At 47.8% G+C, this 18,351-nt stretch overlaps 1 protein-coding gene across 10 annotated transcripts in view; it reads left to right on the forward strand.

Annotated features, from left to right (window-relative positions):
- Positions 1-1,023: 1,023 nt before the first annotated feature.
- The window catches only part of SRD5A1 (steroid 5 alpha-reductase 1), a 35,591-nt gene continuing 18,263 nt past the window's right edge, over positions 1,024-18,351 (forward strand). For 5 of the 10 annotated variants that reach the window (XR_014146831.1, XR_014146827.1, XR_014146828.1 and 2 more), the window contains exons 1-5: positions 1,317-2,434; positions 6,029-6,195; positions 9,147-9,248; positions 10,711-10,861; positions 18,074-18,177. Coding sequence is in view for 4 of the 10 variants with exons in the window: in XM_081825862.1 (XP_081681988.1) it covers positions 2,409-2,434; positions 6,029-6,195; positions 9,147-9,248; positions 10,711-10,861; positions 11,548-11,662 (561 nt within the window). In the remaining 6 variants the exon portion in view is untranslated. The other 5 variants (XM_081825862.1, XM_031030593.2, XM_081825863.1 and 2 more) reach the window with 5 other exon arrangements.

The following is an 18,351-nucleotide window of genomic DNA, read 5'->3' on the forward strand; positions in this document are numbered from 1 at the left end:
CTGAGGGAGATGGGGGACTATGTTAGTACAAGCCTGAGTCAGGTTGGTGGCGGGACAGACTCACACCAGGGGACATGCTAGGGAGATGCTGACGTGGTGCCTTGTAGAACCAGGACATGTCTGCAGGGGCTCTTTGCTGAGCTTCCAGGTTACCTGGGAGTGAGGCAGGGCCCTGCCCTAGGGGAGTTCTGGCTGCCTGAAGTAGTGGTGAGGACCAAAGTCAGGTCGGGGGGGGGGGGGCTTCCCACAGTCAATGGGAAGGTGGTGTTTGCTTACAGAAGAGGGAGAAGCTGTGTCTTTATGTGTTCATTCTGCACACATTTCTGAAGATTAATTTACATAACTGGTCCTGTACTCATTACTGGGGATATAGGGACAAGACACTCACAGTGAGCCTGGGTGGCACAGTCAGTTAAGCATCTAACTTTTGGTTTCAGCTCAGGTCGTGATCCTCAGGGTTGTGGGGCTGAGCCCTGCATCAGGCTCTGTGCTCAGCTCAGAGTCCGCTTGAGTTTCTCTCTCTCCCTCTGCCCCTCCCCGCTACGTTCTGTCTCTTTGAAGTAAATAAATAAAAATCTTTAAAAAATAAAAAAAGATACTCCCTTAAGGAGTGCAGGAACGCAGGACAGAAAAATCTATAGGATCTTTTCGGAAGAAGAGTTAGAGAAAGAAGGGAAGGCCGTCCTGGCCAGGAAGAGGGGATAGCTATGGGAAAGAATATCCCAGGGCCCTGGGCGGCTCCCCCTTGGGTGGCGAAGGACATTTGTAGGGACGTTTGCAAGCCATGACAAACAACAAAGTCTTCCCACAGCCCTTGATGGTTACAGTGTTTGCCTGAATCCTGTCTGCACTGAGGTGTCTCATGCTGATCACAGGGCTTCTGAGTTCTGGAGGGCTCAGGGGGTGTCTTCTCACGCCATCCTTGGTTTTGCTGTGCATCGAGCAGCGTCTGCCCCCCCGCAGACGAGTGCACACTAGCCGTGGGCAGTGGCTTCCTGTGGTCCCCCACATCAGTGCGGAGCGGCTCTGCATGTGTCACAGGCCCTCCTGATGGGCCCCTAAACTGCAGTCGGACCTCCTGTTCTGCTGCTTCCTCTCCTGCCAAGCAGATTTTTTTCAGTATTCAGTGAGCTCAGGCTGCCTTTGCTCATGAATTTTCTCTTGCCACTCGGTGAGTTAGCGAATGAGTCTCTGGGCTTATTTGTTCACTTGTCCATTTAACAACTGTTATGAAGTCCCACTTGAGCACATGGCGCCAATTGCCACCAAGGCCCCAGGGACTACCTTTACCGTGAAGCAGAGGGAGAGTGCTGAATGCAGACTTTCACATGCCCACAAGGTCTCCTCTTCCTAACACCCTCCCCAAGGTTGGTGCTCAGCCAGTTCCCTGAGCTTGCAGGATCTCGATTCTGTTGTTACCCCGATGGTGATCCTCAAAGAATCATACCTGCCTGGATTCATCTTTTCTCCTGGTGGCCCTGTGGGGAGAACCTGGCCCTTGCCTCACTTTTAAATGTGCCATATGGCATGTTTAATATTAAAACACGTCAGGGAACGGAGAAGCTGAAGGATACACTGAACCCTTGGCCCTTGCCTGTGGATTCAAATAATTTGAAAAAAACAAACAAACTTTTATTCAAAAGTAGAATGACAGGTAGTGAAATATTCATTGCATTCGCAACCTTGCCTTAAAAGCACACAGAGTTTATCTAAGTGTGTGGCTTTATAGGAATCTGTGCTTTTGTTGCAAAAGAGCAGTTCAGAAGGGAAAAAGAAGTAACAGGAACTGATCTGTAGATTTCAAAGATGTCAAATTGTTGAGAAAAAGTAATATAGTTATTAAAATTATAACAACCACTTTCAGTTTTAAACATTTAAAAATGATTAAATCTGTTAGATTTGCTGGCAAATCACCAAATTGGATGTTTCATTGTACCTGGGACACAATGTCTGATTGCTTTGGAGAGTCAAATCATTTGTTGAATGAATACATAGTTTCTCATTGCAAAATAACTGCATGTTATTATTCCAGTTTGTTGGGAGAACATGTGGGAAGGGGACATGGCCTTGGAACTGCCACTTATGAGTCTCTACCACCAGGCTCCTCTGAGCCTCCAGGTCCTGATTTGTTACATAGGTTAATAGTAACAGTTGTGAAGTGTTTAAAAAAAAAAAAAAGGCATTTTGTGTAAGACTAGGAATTACTAGACACTTTGCATCAGGAACTGTGAGAAACACTTCCACTCTCCCCAAGCTTGTAAACTCACCCACGCAGGAGACAGACAGCATGCTGCCCGGCCATTGAAGGTCCACAGAGATTCAGGTTCTGAAAGCTCCCAGTTCAACCCCTCATCAAACGTGTCCTGCTGTCCTGGTTGACTCACAACCACAGAGATGTGCAAGTTTCCATGGGTAATAACAACTTGATGAAAAAGTAAGTACTGTTTCTTTACATGGAGCAGAAGGGGAAAAAATGGTATATTGTAACATGATAGAAAACAAAGTGTCAAATTCAATCCCACACTCCATCTGATGAGGTAGAAAACAGAATCTCTTTGTAGCTCTTTGTAGCTCCCTGGGATCTGACAGTTTTATGTTCTTTAGCTAATTATCGAAACAGAGCATAGATTTATATAACACATTACCTAAATAAGGTACTTTTAAGTGCAAGCTCTTCACGGTTTATCTTACAGATGATTTCCACATTAAGGGATTTTCAACTTCCGACTTCATACGTTTTCTCAAAGAGGGGTAATACCAGTTTCCGACAGTTCCTATGTGGAAGGGTGCTTGTCAGTGCAGATGAGACACTACTTGAGAAAGGTTTTTGAACTGAGATGGCCTGGGCCCCCGATAACCGGGGCGGGGCAAGTGCTGTGTGGGTCCAGCAGCCACGTCTACCTTCCTCACGGAGCCTGGCGTCACGTCTTGAAGTAAATCCTTCACCATGATAAGCAGCCTGGGGTCCACTGCAATCCTCGGGTTGCCCTTGTCCCTCTAGCGTCGAGATGAAGGCTCAGATAAAAGTCATGCCCAGAAGCCCCCCTGCCCCATTTTGGTTCCTAATTGGCCCAGTTCAAAGGAAACCCTTTCCAACAACTGTTGCATGGACTTCCAGGGAAAAGAAGTAAAGCCGAAGGGTATAACCTAAAAGGAGAAAAACAATCTCCAAAATAGCAAGAGGGAGCAGAGTGCTCCCCTCTGGGAGGTGCGTTGCATCCGGCCATCTAGCATGCTGAAGACCCCAGAGCCAGGAGTGCTTGGTTCATGTCGGTGCACTGAGCCTGTGGGGAAGGGGAGGCTGGGCGAGGAGATGTTAGCTCCCCCCTCAAGGTCTGAAGGCATAGGTGGCATTGCCTGAGCCAGCTCGTTCTCCCGACCTCTGATTTTATGGCCAGGCCTATGGACGTCAGGGGCATTGCTGTCCCTTCAAGGGTAGAGATAAGAGAGGAACAGAAGAGATCTGCATCAACCTTTCTAAAGCCCTGTTTCCAGTCCTTGCTGTGCTTCTGACGTTCATATGAGACCAGAGAGAAGTGAATTTTGTCCCAGGTCCTCTAGGCATGTCTTTTCCAGGCTCCCCCAGGGCACACCCTGGAGCAGATCACTGTGACTCTCTGTCCTATTGTGTAACTGAGGACTGAGATGCATAGACCCCATCTTGCAGACCAGGTGGACCCCAAACCAAAGATGCTGCCTGCAATCTAGGTACTGGGGCCTTGAGCAAGAGCATTCACTAAGAAAGTCGCAATGAGGTTTCTAGAGTGTAACTCCTGTTTTAATCTAGGTCAAGGGTCAAAACATTTTGGAAAGGGCCATACAGTGCATTTTTTAAGCTTTGTGGACCAAGGGACAAAATTAGGGATGTTGTGAAAGAGATATTGAGAAAATTCTCAATAGAAATATGTAACAAGAACGGCAGAATTCTTTATTTGGTGGGTAGAACATTCACTTAATTGGGCTTCAGAGTTAGCATTCCCCATGATCAACATCCATGGCAAGTGTTCACCCCTTAATGCTGATTGATGGGCAATGAGATTTTCTCTTTTTTAAAAAATTTTTATAAGATTTTATTTATTTGAGAGAGAGAACACAAGCAAGGGGGAGGGAGGGGCAGAGGGAGGAGAAGCAGACTCTCCCACTGAGCAGGGAGCCCGATGCGGGGCTGATTCCGCATGACCTGAGCTGAAGCCTGAGCCACCCAGGAACCTCGAGATTTTCTCTTTGAAAATGTCTTTTCACATGCATTGGTACTGCCAAATTTTGATTTCAGTCCACAAGTTTCTAATTGTAATTTAACATGTCCATTGCTTGGAATACATTTATGGAATTCTATTCCATTCTTCTGTTGATATTTGTCCTTTAGTATGTCACTACAATGTAGATGAATGTCTTCTGGTTGGCAGGTGGCAGTTCCTCAATTACAGTTAAATAGGTTTTGAAATCTTCAAAAACCACTGGTGGAACCCTATCTGGGGCTTAGAAATCATATCCATTGCAAATTCATGTGAGAATCCACCTCTTTCGGTACAGACGTTTGCAGTAGACCTGCATCCCAGATGCCAGCTCACTGTCCCAACTCTGCTAAGGTGTGAACCGTGCTTCCACAATGCAGAGAGAAATGGCTGAGATCCCCTGTTCTTTTTTGAGGTGCTTCTTGACACTGGTTTCCAGGCAAACAACTAACCTCACTGATGACATCATGGCCAGACGCATGTTTCCATCCAACTAGTGCTTTGCCCTAAACCCATATGAAGTCTGCTTCGGGGGAGCTGGCCTGAGCAAGATGAGAACCTTGAAGGCTGCCTTTGATGGCAAGAAAGTCCTTCGCAGGACCTGAGTGAGCATGTCACAAGAGAATGCCTTGAGGACACGTAGCCAGCGTCATGCTATCAGGCTGTTACTACTGCTGCTAAGAATCTGTTCTGTTTTCGCCCTGGAGTGGATGGTCAGAATAGAAACAAATAATCAGGTTTTATGTTTTCCCCGTTTTAAGATATAACTTACATAGGATGAAATTCACTCATTTTAAGTCTGTGGTTTGGTCAGTTTTGATGATTGCATACAGCACGTAATCATCAGCACAATAAGATGCAGAGCGGTTGCATCCCCTGAAATGTCCCTGGGCCTCTGTACAGCTAACTAGTCCCCTCCCCTGACTCAAGTTGCGCCTTTTCTAGAACTTCACAAGTCACTTCAATTTCTTTCATTCATAGAGGACTATTCGAGTTGTCGATTTCTTCTGGGGTCAGTTTTGGTCACCTGTGTCATTGAAGGATTTTGTTTGTGTTGTCCAGATGGTCACATTTATTGGCGTCAGGTTGTAGATAGTTGTTCCTTACTATCCCCTTAAGGTCCCTAGCCTATGTAGTGATAGTCCTCTCTCAGCGTATTACATACTGATTTTACAGAGGAAGTTCAGAGTACAATATTATGTCCTTTTTCCTTCATAAGGTCCACTTTCTTGTCCGTCTGTTTTCTCTCCCTAAACTTTCACTAGTGTGGTGGAATAGAAAAATGTGACCCTTGAGCTACCTGGGTGTATACCAAAGCTTAACCACTCGCTAGCTCTGTGACCGTGAGTTGATGGCATACCCACTCTGAGTCCATCTCATGCTCTGTCCTGCGTGTGTCATGGTGTTTCCTCTGTGGGCGTCTCCAGGTACCACCGTGCTGATGGATGGCGTGATGGTGTCCTCCACATCGTGTTGCTCAGACGAGAGCGACAGAGGATAATGCAAATGTTGAGAGCCTCTTGAAGCCTTTAGTTTTCTCTCCATGTGTCTGTCTCACGTTCAATATGATTAGAATCCTGAGTTTGTGCACTATGGTGAACATTATTGAAACATGGTTAATTCTTTAGAAATTCTGCTTTGAACAGAGTATATCAGTCCGAGCATTACTGAGAATGACTTCTACACAAGGAAGCAAGATTAAAAACCCAAGACTTGAAATAGAATTGCAGAAATGAGATTCCTTATCATTGGTCTGTTTTATTTAAATGTGTTTCTGTTTCATGTTTCCTAAGGTCCTTGATTTTCCCATTTCTGATCCGAGGAGGAAAGCCCATGCCCTTGTATACATTTGTATTGGCCTTTGTGTTCTGTATCTATAATGGCTACTTGCAAAGCAGATACTTGAGCCAGTATGCTGTGTATGCCGACGACTGGGTCACGGATCCCCGATTTCTAGTAGGTAAGTGTCCCCCCAGGGATGCACTCCGTTGTTCTCATCAGAACTTGGGTTTTCATGATCCCGCAGTTCCTGGTTAGAAAACCCATGCTCGAGAGAGAGAGAGAGAGAGAGAGAGAGAGGTCTGTGATGGTCCATGACCTGGTGGCGGGGAGGCTGAGTGCGGAGGGAGAGGCGGGTGGCCCCAGCAGCAGCAGATGATGCAGGTGCCCAGCACCATGGCCAGCTTGACACAGAAAGCATAAATACCTGTTCCTAATGCAGACCTAAAAATAGCAACAGGCTCCAGCAGAGTGAGCAGCAGATGAAGACTGAGGAGCTCCGTCACTAACTGGCCGTGTAATCTAAGATGGTCATTAAGCCTCCCACAGTTCCTTCCAGAATATGAGAAAAAGTCCGACTGGGTCACCTTCCAACAAGGCAGTCAGGGTTTCCTGATTATGCTAACTTGAATAAGCTTTTAGGTGTGTGAAGTTTCTGATTTTTTAAAATCTTTATCATTTTTGAGTTCTAATTAAAGCCTTATAAGTTCTGAGTAAAAATGAAAATAAAACATCAGCAGTCAAAAATACATGCCAGAGTGTTAAAAAATGCATCACCTTGAGGCTCTTGATGAGGACGTTTTCTTGTAAGTTTCGGAGAGTCCCGCGGCTCTTGGCTTTAGCGCCCTGACATGGCCTCCCGTTTGGCCTGGCATCTCTCTGTGTGCGGGTGTGTGACCATGAGAGCCTAATGCTGGAGGAGTACTCTGTTGTTGACGAGGCATGTTCACGTTTCTCAGTCATCTGTTTCCGTGTATTAAAATTCTGTTCCCAGGGCCGTGTTCTCACGTGTCATAGCAGGATGCCGTGGCAGCGGGGTACGTGTGCCCACAGCCACCAGGTGGGGGATGGGTGAGAGGGTCCCCAAGGGCCTCGGCAGCTCCCCAAGCCCACACCTCCAACAGACGCCAGACCCAAGTGATTTTGTTGGGGCAGTGCCTACAAATGCCTTCTTGACTTACCCGCTTTTTGACTACCTGATCTTCTTCCACCCCAGCCAGCAGGAGGAGAAAGCAGGCTGCGGGGGCCCTGCGGAGAGGGCCTCATTCTCTGCCAGGAGCCCCGCATGAGCTTTCTGCGCCCCCAAGTTCCCGAGAGGACAGAAATTAGGGACCTTTCACAGGAGCAAGGGAGACCGATGGCTAAACACCTGGCCCAAGGTCTGCACTGAGGAAATAGCAGAACCGCAGTGCGGTGCCCCGAGAGCAGGTGGCCAGGGGTAAGTGGAAGGGGGTTGTTAACTCAAGGATGTAGGCTTTGCATGTTCATTTGAGTTCCCGCCACAAATCACTTCTATGATGAGTTGTTTGGACACATTTGATGAACAACAACAAAGAGTCCTTTGTGAATTTAATGTGAAAGTGAATTTAAATGGGATTAGAAGTAGGTCTGCTGATAAACTACTTCACCTGCACATGTCTTTGAAGCTGGTCTAACGTTAAAGACACCACTAAATTGTATACTGACCTCTCAACTTCTCTATAAGTGAGCAGGAGGAATCAAAAATGAAAAAAAAAAATGCTAACAGGGAAACAAACTAGGTTACTTTTCTGTTATGCTTATTACATAGAGTTTATAGTTTTTGTATGGAAATAAACATGATATAACATGAATAATTAATTGCATTTATGCTACTTACCAGGAAGAGCTAAGCAAGTAATAATAATAATATCCTAACAAAAAGTTTTCCAGAGCAGTAAAAGTGGTTAATCTAAAAGATTTTAACTTTAAGATCCCCCAAACAGGATTAAGTGATTAGCTGAGATGAGCACAAATACTAGTTTTCTTACCAATCGGGACAATGAAGGGAGCTTGTCTCCTAGAAGAAAAATAAGGAAAAAATGGCATTTTGAGAACATGATTCTTTCTGGAACCTCACATTGGGGGCCAAATCACCTAGAGGCGACATACCACAATGCACAAAAAGGTCTCAAATCAACTATACATTTATGGATCTAATAAGTGACTTATAAAATATTACAAGCTTTGGCAGGAACTATTTAGAAAGAAAACTGCCTACAGTGGTGAAATCAGAAGGAAGGAGCCTTGAAACCCTTGCTGCGGGCCAGAATTCATCATTCCCTGTCCCTGTCGTAGCTGGAAGAGGAGTCCATGCCGCTGGGGGCCTGAGGAGACAGGGATGATATTGTTACTCCACTTGGACATTTCCTTGATCCTGAATCGAGTGCCACCAATCAGCACTGTCGGACCCTCCCAGTTTTCTAATACCACAGGATGATCAAATTAACTCTTTTTATCAAATCAAGGTATTCCTTTTATAAAACACTGGATATTTTCCGTCTTCTTGTTGGAATTAATTTACGTGATACTAATAAGTCTCCCTTTAAGTGATGAAAAACCTCCAAAGACTTTTAGGAGCGGGAGAGGGAACATCTGGGATGCTACAGGATGTGTAGGGGGAGGCTTGTAGCCAGCGGCTGGGGATTCTGTCCGGAGCTGAGGCAAAGGAGCAGACCCAGGAGCGCGACTGGCCATGAGCAGGAAGGGACTCGGGGCGAAGCCGTGGATGGGCGGGAACCCGTGCGAACGAGGCTCTAACGAAAGAAGAGCGGAACACCAGGGCTGAGCTATGAGGTCCCACGGCTGCAGAGGCCCCTGCGCGGCTAGCCAGGCTTGTGTGTGCCCTGGGGAGGGCCCGGCCACCTGCACACAGTTTTCCTGAGGGGCCGACCCCAGATGCTGGTGCCGCCCACTTTCACAGACCTGAGTGCAGCACTTACCTTTCTAAGTGAACCGTATTTATTATAATGATTTTCACCATCAACTGTGGCTAATATGGCTTGCTTATAGTGATAATAGGACGGATTACAGTCAGACCATTCATTCAGGCTCGGGCTTGGGAGTTTCCTAGTTTACTGACCATAATACTCTTCTGTATTTTCTTTTCTGCAGGTTTCTGCTTGTGGTTAATAGGCATGCTGATAAACATCCATTCAGACCATATCCTGAGGAATCTCCGGAAACCAGGGGAGACTGGATATAAGATACCAAGGGGTACGTACTGAAAACGGGAGACTTGATCCCAGATTGCTCTGCAGGATGCCTTGCTGTTTCAGTTTTGTCGGATCCAATAACTAACGATGACTGATCGCAATCACTATGATTATTGTTTTCTTAGAATGATAGAAGAGCCCATTCTGGTTCACTGAGTGGCTATTAAGCAAAAAGGAAACCAGTTGTATCTCTTTGGAAAGAGAATATGAGGAAGAATTTATGGTTTACCAGGAGTGCCCAATACCTCATTTCTGGTAATAGCAGGAATAGACAACTGTTCCTTGTCTGAAAATAGTTAAAAATGTTGGGTAAATGTTTTTTGTTTTTGTTTTTTAATCTTTTAAAATGCATCCATGTGGTGTCAAGAGAGGAAGTCATGATCATCAGAGGGCAAAAGCCGGGTAAATACTTGAGTCTAGGACCCAACTCGTGGGAGTCCGTAACCAGTAGCTGTTCTCATGCAGCTTTGTAGCCCAAATGTGCGCCAACTGTGGACAGTCCGAAAACCTCAAGCCATGAGTTAGGATCTGTGTGCTCCGAGGGAGGGGGTGCCTTCACGCATCCGGCCTGCACAAACCCAGATCCCCAAAGAGACCTGTCTTCAACTCAGGCCTCAGAGAGCCCGGCAGACCACAAATGACGGGAAAAACCCTACAAATCTCAGGTCATTTAAACTATGGCCCTAAGGTGGTCCTTGGAGCGTGCCACTCTGCTCTCCGGCCTCCGAGCCTTTGCTGCCCAGAGTGTGCAGAGCGTCCCAGCCCCAACCACTGTGGCCCCAAACCTCACCTGCCAGCAAGGCCCCTTCCCAGCCACTGGCCACGACCAGACCTCCCTGCGCCCCCAGCCTGACTTCTGGGCCCCTCTCCTGCTCTGCAGCACTCCCCACCATGTGCTGGGCTCCGTGCTTTCCTCATGGGCTACACTGGAGATTAGTGTCCTGGAAGGGGGGGTGGTCTTGTCCACGGTGCACTCCCAGTGCCTAGAGCAGGGCCTGGCCTGGCCTGTGGACTTGAGGGATCTGTGAAAATGGACGACTGAATGGATGAATCTGCCCTTGAAAATTATTATTTTCTTCTGTTTTGGGTCCAGGCCTCTGTGTAGGTCTGTCTGATCAAACTAGTTCCGCAAGTGTTATTCTGTGGTCTCCATCCTTACTTAGGTTTTATCCACGTGATTCATTGACTAGTCAAGTGACATTTTAAAGTACGTGAAACCTGTTGCATTTTACATTCAGATGAACGGTGTAGGTATTGATCTAGGTACGTAGTTACTACCAGAAATCGTGATGTGAGGTGGTAGAACTAGTAACATTGGGTGTGTTTCATGGATTACCATTCTGGAGCAGTCGTGCCCCCCCGGGTTGAATTCATGTTAAGTGTCCACGGCTGTCTGGTCGGTCAGGGTCTTACTGGGCACCGTTTTGTAGGAAGCGCCCCCCCTTGCCTGTGTTTCCTTACAGGAGGCTTCTTCGAATACGTGACGGCAGCCAACTACTTCGGGGAGGTGGTTGAGTGGTGTGGCTACAGCCTGGCCAGCTGGTCCCTCCAAGGCGGGGCCTTCGCGCTCTTCACCTTCTGCATTTTATGCACCCGGGCCCAGCAGCATCACCAGTAAGTTCGCAAACACTTTCAGCATGTTGAATTTGTGCTCTGGCCATATTATAACAATTGGCAGGATCGATGCTCGAAATGTTCACATTTGTTTGAACTGCCGAATCCCAGGGTGTACCTGGCGTTGGCTAGCCAAGTGCAAAACCACGCAGACGTCCAGAGAACCTGCTCTAGGGAATCAGGTACACGTCAGTATCATCACTGGCTGCGCCCGACTCTGAGCCCCTTTGAATGTTTGCTGCTGGAGCTGGTGGTCAAGTGAAAGGTCAGGCAGGTCTCTTCAGCTAATATCTGTAGACATTACTCCAAAAGCCTGAGATTACTGAGATCAGAGGAGAAGCACTCTCCAGCCCTCGATGTTTTGAGGTGCCCCACTACACTCCAGACAGAGGGGGATCTGAGAGCCAGGACCTGTCTCTATGCCAGAGCTGTGGGGGAGGACAGAGGTAGGAAAAGCTCACACCAGGGAAGGCTCGGGAAAGCAGTTACAGCGTCAAAGGTGACAGAAAATGAAACGATTTGCTATGATGGGCTGAATTGTGTCCTTCCCCCACGCCCCCCAAAATACGTTGCAGTCCTAACTAACCCCGCGAATGTGACCTTATTTGGCAATAGGGGTCATCACAGATGTAGTCAGTTAGGGTGAGGTCATGCTGGAGTAAGCCGGACCCTGGTGCCTTTATTAGGAGGGAAATTGCAGACGTGCACACAGGGACGAGAAGGCCACGCAAAGACACGCACGAAGACAGCCATGTGAAGCGTGGATGCAGAGTACACGGAGACGCTGTCACACACTCCTGAGGCTGCCAAAAGCTGAGAGAGGCAGAGAAGGATCCTCCCTGAGAGCCTGGGAGGCAGCACGGTCAGACCTCTGGCTCCAGAACTGGTAGAGAATAAATTCCTGCTGTTTGAAGCCCCCTAGCGTGTGGTCCTTTGTTGCAGAAGCCCCAGGAAACCAAGACACCCGCTTTTGAGCCATCCAAACTCCACTGGGCCGTAAGGAAAGAGAAAGGCAAGGTGTGTGAGTTCTGGAGCCCTCCGTTTCCTCCTACCAGATGACACCACACCGGCCTGTCCCCAGAGCTCATGCTGTTGCAGAATGCATCTTCCCGGGTGTGAACAAAGCATTTCGGAGAAAAATAACAGTGACAGCAATACCAGTGAATCTTGGTCCAGCCTGACCGTCCTGTGTTCCTGGGGACCCCTCCTTCCTTCCTTCCCTCCTTCTCTCTGTCCTCCCCTCCTTTTCCCATTCCTCCCCTCCTCTTTTCCTCCCCCCCCCCGACCCAGTCTTCTTCCTCCCCTCCATCCTCCCCTCTCTCCTCCTCCCCAGGCCCCCCCCCCGCCCCCCAAGACCACCTTCTCATCCCTGGCATCACCTCTGGAGGAACATGCTATTCTGGTTCATTAGTTACACTAGAGAATAGAAAGCGAATATTGGCTGGTTTCTAATTATAGAAAAAATGAGATGATACTGATATTTTAAGAAATTGGATCAGAGGAAGATTGAACAAGAGCATGCCAAGTCAGTGGTAATGACGTTTTCTCAAATGAAAATGGGAAAATCTCCCTCAACATTTGAGTGGGAAATATTCAAATTATAGAATTTGAATAGGAAATAGAAATAAATAATTTCATTTCCCAAATGAAAGAAACCCACGTATTCTTTGCAGAAAGTTCACGAGTTGAAAGGATTCTTTTTCATTCATTTGCTATTTATACTGATGTCCGTGCAAAACCAATTTTAACTGCTGAAAATTAATGAATTCAGTTTAGTGGAAGTATGCTCAGAAATGTTGGATTTACAAGCGGAGGACAAAATAAAAGCTCTCCTTTTTTTTTTTTTAAATAATCCAGCGAACCCAGCCAATTACTCTAAAAGAAAACAATCCATGGGGCTATTCTTAGCTCTGTATTTTACTTATTATGATGTTCTCAAAGCAATATTTTATTACACTGAGTTTATTTCTATAATTGGTTGTGAAATATTTAAATTCATAGAGAATTATACTGGTAATTGAGCTCTAGGTCGGAAACATTGGGTCAGCTGTGCCCAGTTGCTAACAGATACTGTGGTTTGAGGGCAAAATGGGAATTGGGAAAGAGGAATGGGAAGGAGGAATGTTTTCGGACTGTTCTCCTCCCTGCCAGCCTTGAGCAGCGCACTCACATAAGGGAGCCGCCCTGGCTTGGACACGCTCCTGCAGCACCAGGCCAAGCGGTAGTTGGAGCGCAGGTGCATGCTTGTCCACACCAAAATCCCGCAGGTGGAGGCCAGCCATCGAGGGCAGCTTGGAGAAGGGGCTCTGTTGAAATAAAAGATTATGTGTAATGTCACTTAGAAAAATGAAGTCCATGTGTTTTCAAGACACAATGACAGATGGCGTCATGACCTAAACAGATAAGGACCCACCAGAAGTTTGTGAAGGACTTCCTTGTTCTCACCGCAGAGCGCAGGGTCTGTGAGTGCTCGGAAGGAGCAGGACTTCCAGGAGACGAACATGGGGGCACTGAAGCTGCTTGTGAGCCAGAAAGTCCACTGATGCTTTAAAGAAGAATTCGAAGACCTCTCTCCGATTTAGCATAAGCCAAATGTGATGACATGGACATCCCTCGGTGAGGGGTTATCTTCGTTTCAACCTTAGTTCGGGCTCCACAATAATAAAATCAAGACAAAAAATCTGTATCCAGCTCTGGTCAGTATCACATAAATCACAGCTTTGATTCCAGGGATAGAACAGCACGTGAGAAAAATATGCTGCTTGCCCTTTGAAAAATATGTGTGTGTGTGTATAAAATACACACACATATTTATAAATTTTAAGATATGATTTCTTGAGGTGGATCCATAAACCTCATGATGTACACGAATGAGAAATTTTAATCATTTTAACCAAGTAAATTTTGTTCCTATAGAATGGCTTCTGTGAAATGACTTTAACGTATTTGACAAACCTGTCTGTATTGGGTGAGAACGTTCCGATCTAACACAGGCTCTCTCTGACATGAGGAACCAGCTCTGCTGCCCAGTGCTGCGTCTGAGGATCCCAGAGGCATGCGTGGGCATCACCGTCCCGGTTTTGCTGGTTTGAAGCTGTCACTGCGTTCCGTGCACAGCGCCTGGTGCTCCGAGAAACCTGCTCGCGTCCAGGTCCTCGGTCCCTGCCCGCTGAGTGCGTTCCGGTGGCTGTAACAGAAACACCATAGACTGGGGGCTTAGGAGCAGTGGACTTTTATTCGTCACAGATCGAGGGGCCAGGAGTCTGAGGTCAGGGGCCAGTGTGGTGGAGCTCCGGTGAAGGCCCCTGGTGGGCGCAGACAGTCCGGTCCCCTCCTGCACTGCCCTCAGCGACGAAAGGCCTGGATCTCACTCTCGGGGACTCTCTTATCAGGACAGGATCCCATTCCTGAAGGCTCCACCCCCCCATGACCTAAGCACCTCCCAGAGGCCCCGCCTCCTCACACCGCCACCTCAGGCATTAGGTTTTTAGCATAGACATCTGGGGGGGTTACCCAGGTGGAAAGTAGCACCAGCCTTCAAGAACTTCCTGCGAGCAGAGAGGAGCTGTGTATGGCATGCTTGCTGGTCTCCTCCACACTGATGGCGCGGCAGCCACCTCGGAGATGAGCACCCCGGTCTCCGGGCGCATCGCAGTGTGGAAGAGAGAGGCATCGCGTCAGAAGAGACTCTGGATCCAGAGGCTCGCGGACCAGCTTCCAAGCATGTGGCTTCCCCGGGGGCGCAGGACATCGCGTGCCTTCCAGGGCGCGCAGGACAGCGCGTGGCTTCCCGGGGGCGCAGGACAGCGCGTGGCTTCCCCGGGGGCGCAGGACAGCGCGTGGCTTCCCGGGGGCGCGGGACAGCGCGTGGCTTCCCGGAGGCGCGGGACAGCGCGTGCCTTCCCTGGGGGCGCGGGACAGCGCGTGCCTTCCCGGGGGCGCGGGACAGCGCGTGCCTTCCCCGGGGGCGCGGGACAGCGTGTGGCTTCCCAGGGGGCGCAGGACAGCACGTTCAAGCACCCGTGGCCGTCTGATGGGCTGCAGTTCCCATCCGTCCGCCGACCACGGTGTGAAACGTGGCGGAAACCAGCAGATTTCGCCGACTCCCTGTCAGGTTGCGGCTGTCACGCATTTCTGCCATATGAGCTCATAGTTGCTTCTCATCATGATGTTTCGTCTGTTTATCTGTTGTGCTGACAGAACCTCCTTGTTTTCTGGCTATTTCTCCATCTTGCAGGTTATTTTAAGTGTTCACCCCGTCCCCTTAGATGCCGCTCTCCCCAACTAGCCACCACCCCAAAATGAGCGGGGCTGCCTTGATGTCACGTATAGCAACCCCGAAAATGCGTGTTTGTTCTGTGTGCCGGCCCCCCTGCACCTTCCCAGATTTGTCTGAGAGCCCCCTGGCCCACAGCTGGGTGCCTGTTCCACAGACCCCGGGGCTGGACCTTAGCTCTCTCCTGGGGACTGAGGACAACCGTCGGGAGTCACCAGAGACAATGTTGGAGACACTCCTCCTGAGTGACTTACATGGGCTACTTCTTACGAATCATGCTTTAGAATCAAATATATTTAATCATTCCACATAGAGACAAAATCAAACTACATCTCTGAAACGCCACAGTTTTTAGTATTACTCCTAAAAATCTCCATATTCCTGCACAATGAAAAGTGTCCCTTTTGCCAGCATCCATTAAATGTATAAGCGACAAAATTATATCCTTTTCTTACTGTTCCTTTTTTGTCTTATTTTAGGTGGTACCTTGAAAAATTTGAAGATTATCCAAAATTCAGAAAAATTATAATCCCATTTTTGTTTTAAGTCCACTGTCAATGGAATAATCTTGGACTTGAAGCATTTCATGATTATATAAATGAATTTTGTCTCTGCCATTTTCCTGCTACTTCATCTTTTTCAAGATTTGCTGTAGGAATTTTTTCCTATGAATTTGTAAGCTACCTAATAACAAACTAATCAGACTGAAATGCAGGTTGACGGATTGGGCTGCATACCGGGTCACGAATCTGGAACTCTGGGTCATTCCAGCTGACCATATCTTTGCTTTTGGCATCTCCTGTTTTGACTGTGTACAGCTAAGTGTGCACAAGACCAGAATGACAAGCCATCTCTGGTGGCCTCTGTGGGCTGAACCATCCCTGCCCTCATACAACGCATTCCAGCCATCAGTCCAAGGCCAAGGCCATGTTGCTCCCTCCCCTGATAAAGGCAGGACCGCCTCTCTGGTTCCTCTGGTCCTGCTGGGTCAGAGGCCAGGGGCACCCATGGTGTGGTCACAGCCCCAGGGAAATGCCTGGGCTCTTACTGTGGGTGCTGTGGGGCAGAGAACTTGAGGCACAGAAAGGAGACACAGGAGTCAGCTGAGGCCCGGACAAAAGGCATCTGGCACTTTCTACAGCCTGGCTCCCCAGGTGACTCCAACTGCAGGGCAGGGTGCTGGGTGTGCTCCTAAAGGGTAAACTGCTCTGTCTCCCACTGAAAGGACTTAGAGCCCCCAAGGCAGCAGGGAGCCTCCTTATGCTGATTGCCAGAGGCATTGGTAGTCTCTGGTTCAAGATGATTTTTTCTTCCTTCTGGGTAGAACTAGGGTGTTGGAAGGTACTTTTTTTTAAGTACCTTCAGTATTGCAAAACAATATCTTGAAACAGAATTTCTTACTCTGGATGCTCTTGAGAGGTCCACGGAGATAAATGGCAGTAGTAAAATTTACTGCCTATTGCCAGATATTTAAAAGCAATCTCCAACTAGAAGGCTGTTCAATCTCTGGGCCACTCTGTGAAGCTCTGATGGATACATGGTGGAGGTCCCCTCCTGGCTTGGGACGGCACTCCCTGCATGGCCACCACCTCCACAGAGTGAGAAACCACAGGAGCGGGGGAAGGAAGGAGCAGACTCTGTTCACTCCGGCCCGCTGACACTGCTCTGTAGGTGGTGCAGGGCGTCCAGAGCACCCAGCCGGCCCCCTGCACCCTCTCCTGGCTGGCCTTCCCAACCAGGGTCGGTGTCCCTCACAAGGTTTTTCGTAGAAACCGTGTTCTCAGGGTTAGTGATTTTTAGAGTCTCCTGTGGTTTCAGAACTCACCAAAAACTTGTCCGGTGCAGCTATGCTTCATTTTAACTGGAAACAGCACGTTTTTTAACAGAAATCTTGTTATTGAATGAACATTGTTCCTTTTCCTGGCCATTTTCCAATTATGTGAAAACATGAAGCAATAAGTATTCTGGATCGCCTCAGGAACACTCAAAATGCCAAGTATGTCAGGAGAGATTGAGGCCGCCGTGTTCTGCAGGGTGCACCAGAGGGGAGCAGGATGCTGGTCTGAGAGCTGGGAAGCTTCTGTGAATGTTCCTTCTTCATGTGAGCGGCCCGGGCCACCGGACCTTTGCGTTCACCCAGGCTTTGATGCGCCCTTACTGGATTCGCTGGCCCGCACCGGGTGCACGATTAATAGGAAAAATTCCTGTTCTATCTTGGCTCCCTGCCCTCCCATTTCCTAAAAACTGTAACTTAGTAAACAGTCATCAGTTGCTGTGTTAATTACAATAAGGAGATTAATAAAATTACATAAAGTCCAGGCGTTTTGTCTTCAGTGTGACTCCATTCTATCCACGCGTCTTCACTCTCCAAGTTCAGACAGCATCTGGACCCCTGAAACCTGCTTCCCACCAATGTTAACAATTTCATAGTGTCACACACTCTCGGGTCTCGGCCAAGCCGTGCAACAGACACTCTCCGTGTGAATCTCATTCCTGGGTATTTGATGCTTTGTTCACTGTGGCTGAGAATGCATTCCCAATACATTCTATCACTGGGATAAATCAAAGCTATTGATGATTGCCATACTGCTGGGAGGATTTTATGAATTCCTACGATTTTCTCTGTTTATTCTCCAGTCCCCTCGCTTCGTAGTCATGTCACTTGCAAACATGTCACATTCTTGTGTGGCGGTATTTGAAGCTGTCACTTTTGTTGTTGTTTGCTTCTTAGAGTAGCAAGAAATGTGAAGACAATCCTGAATAAAAGAGGTGATTGTCAGGACTCTTGTGTGATTTTAACGGGAATGCCTTTCTTTGAGATTACTGTTTGGAGCATTATTTTATTTTCTTGCACACTTATTGGTCTGTTTTCTGCTTTAGCCAATGGGATCATTTCTTTGCTTTTAAAAAAAAAAATCTGTGGTATTTCTCTTGAGATTTTCACAGATATTCTGTACAGATCAGAAGTGAGGAGGAGGATTAGCCACCAGGTGTGAGGGGGCAGGACCTGAGAACACGCCCACGTGGACGCTCTGATCTGGTAGGTTGCTTTCTTCATCAGATATTCTCAGTTTATCTTGTTTTACTCTAAACTAACTTTTATGGTGATTTCCCCTGTATCTCCTAACTTCATATCTGCTTTTATCTTATTTTCACTGTTCTAATTGAGGGAAGATCTTTTCCTTGTGTTCAGGACTGCTTAGGAGGAGTGCCT

Source organism: Leptonychotes weddellii, chromosome 7 (assembly GCF_054177405.1).
Source record: "Leptonychotes weddellii isolate Sample4059 chromosome 7, ASM5417740v2, whole genome shotgun sequence".
Lineage (NCBI taxonomy): Eukaryota > Metazoa > Chordata > Mammalia > Carnivora > Phocidae > Leptonychotes > Leptonychotes weddellii.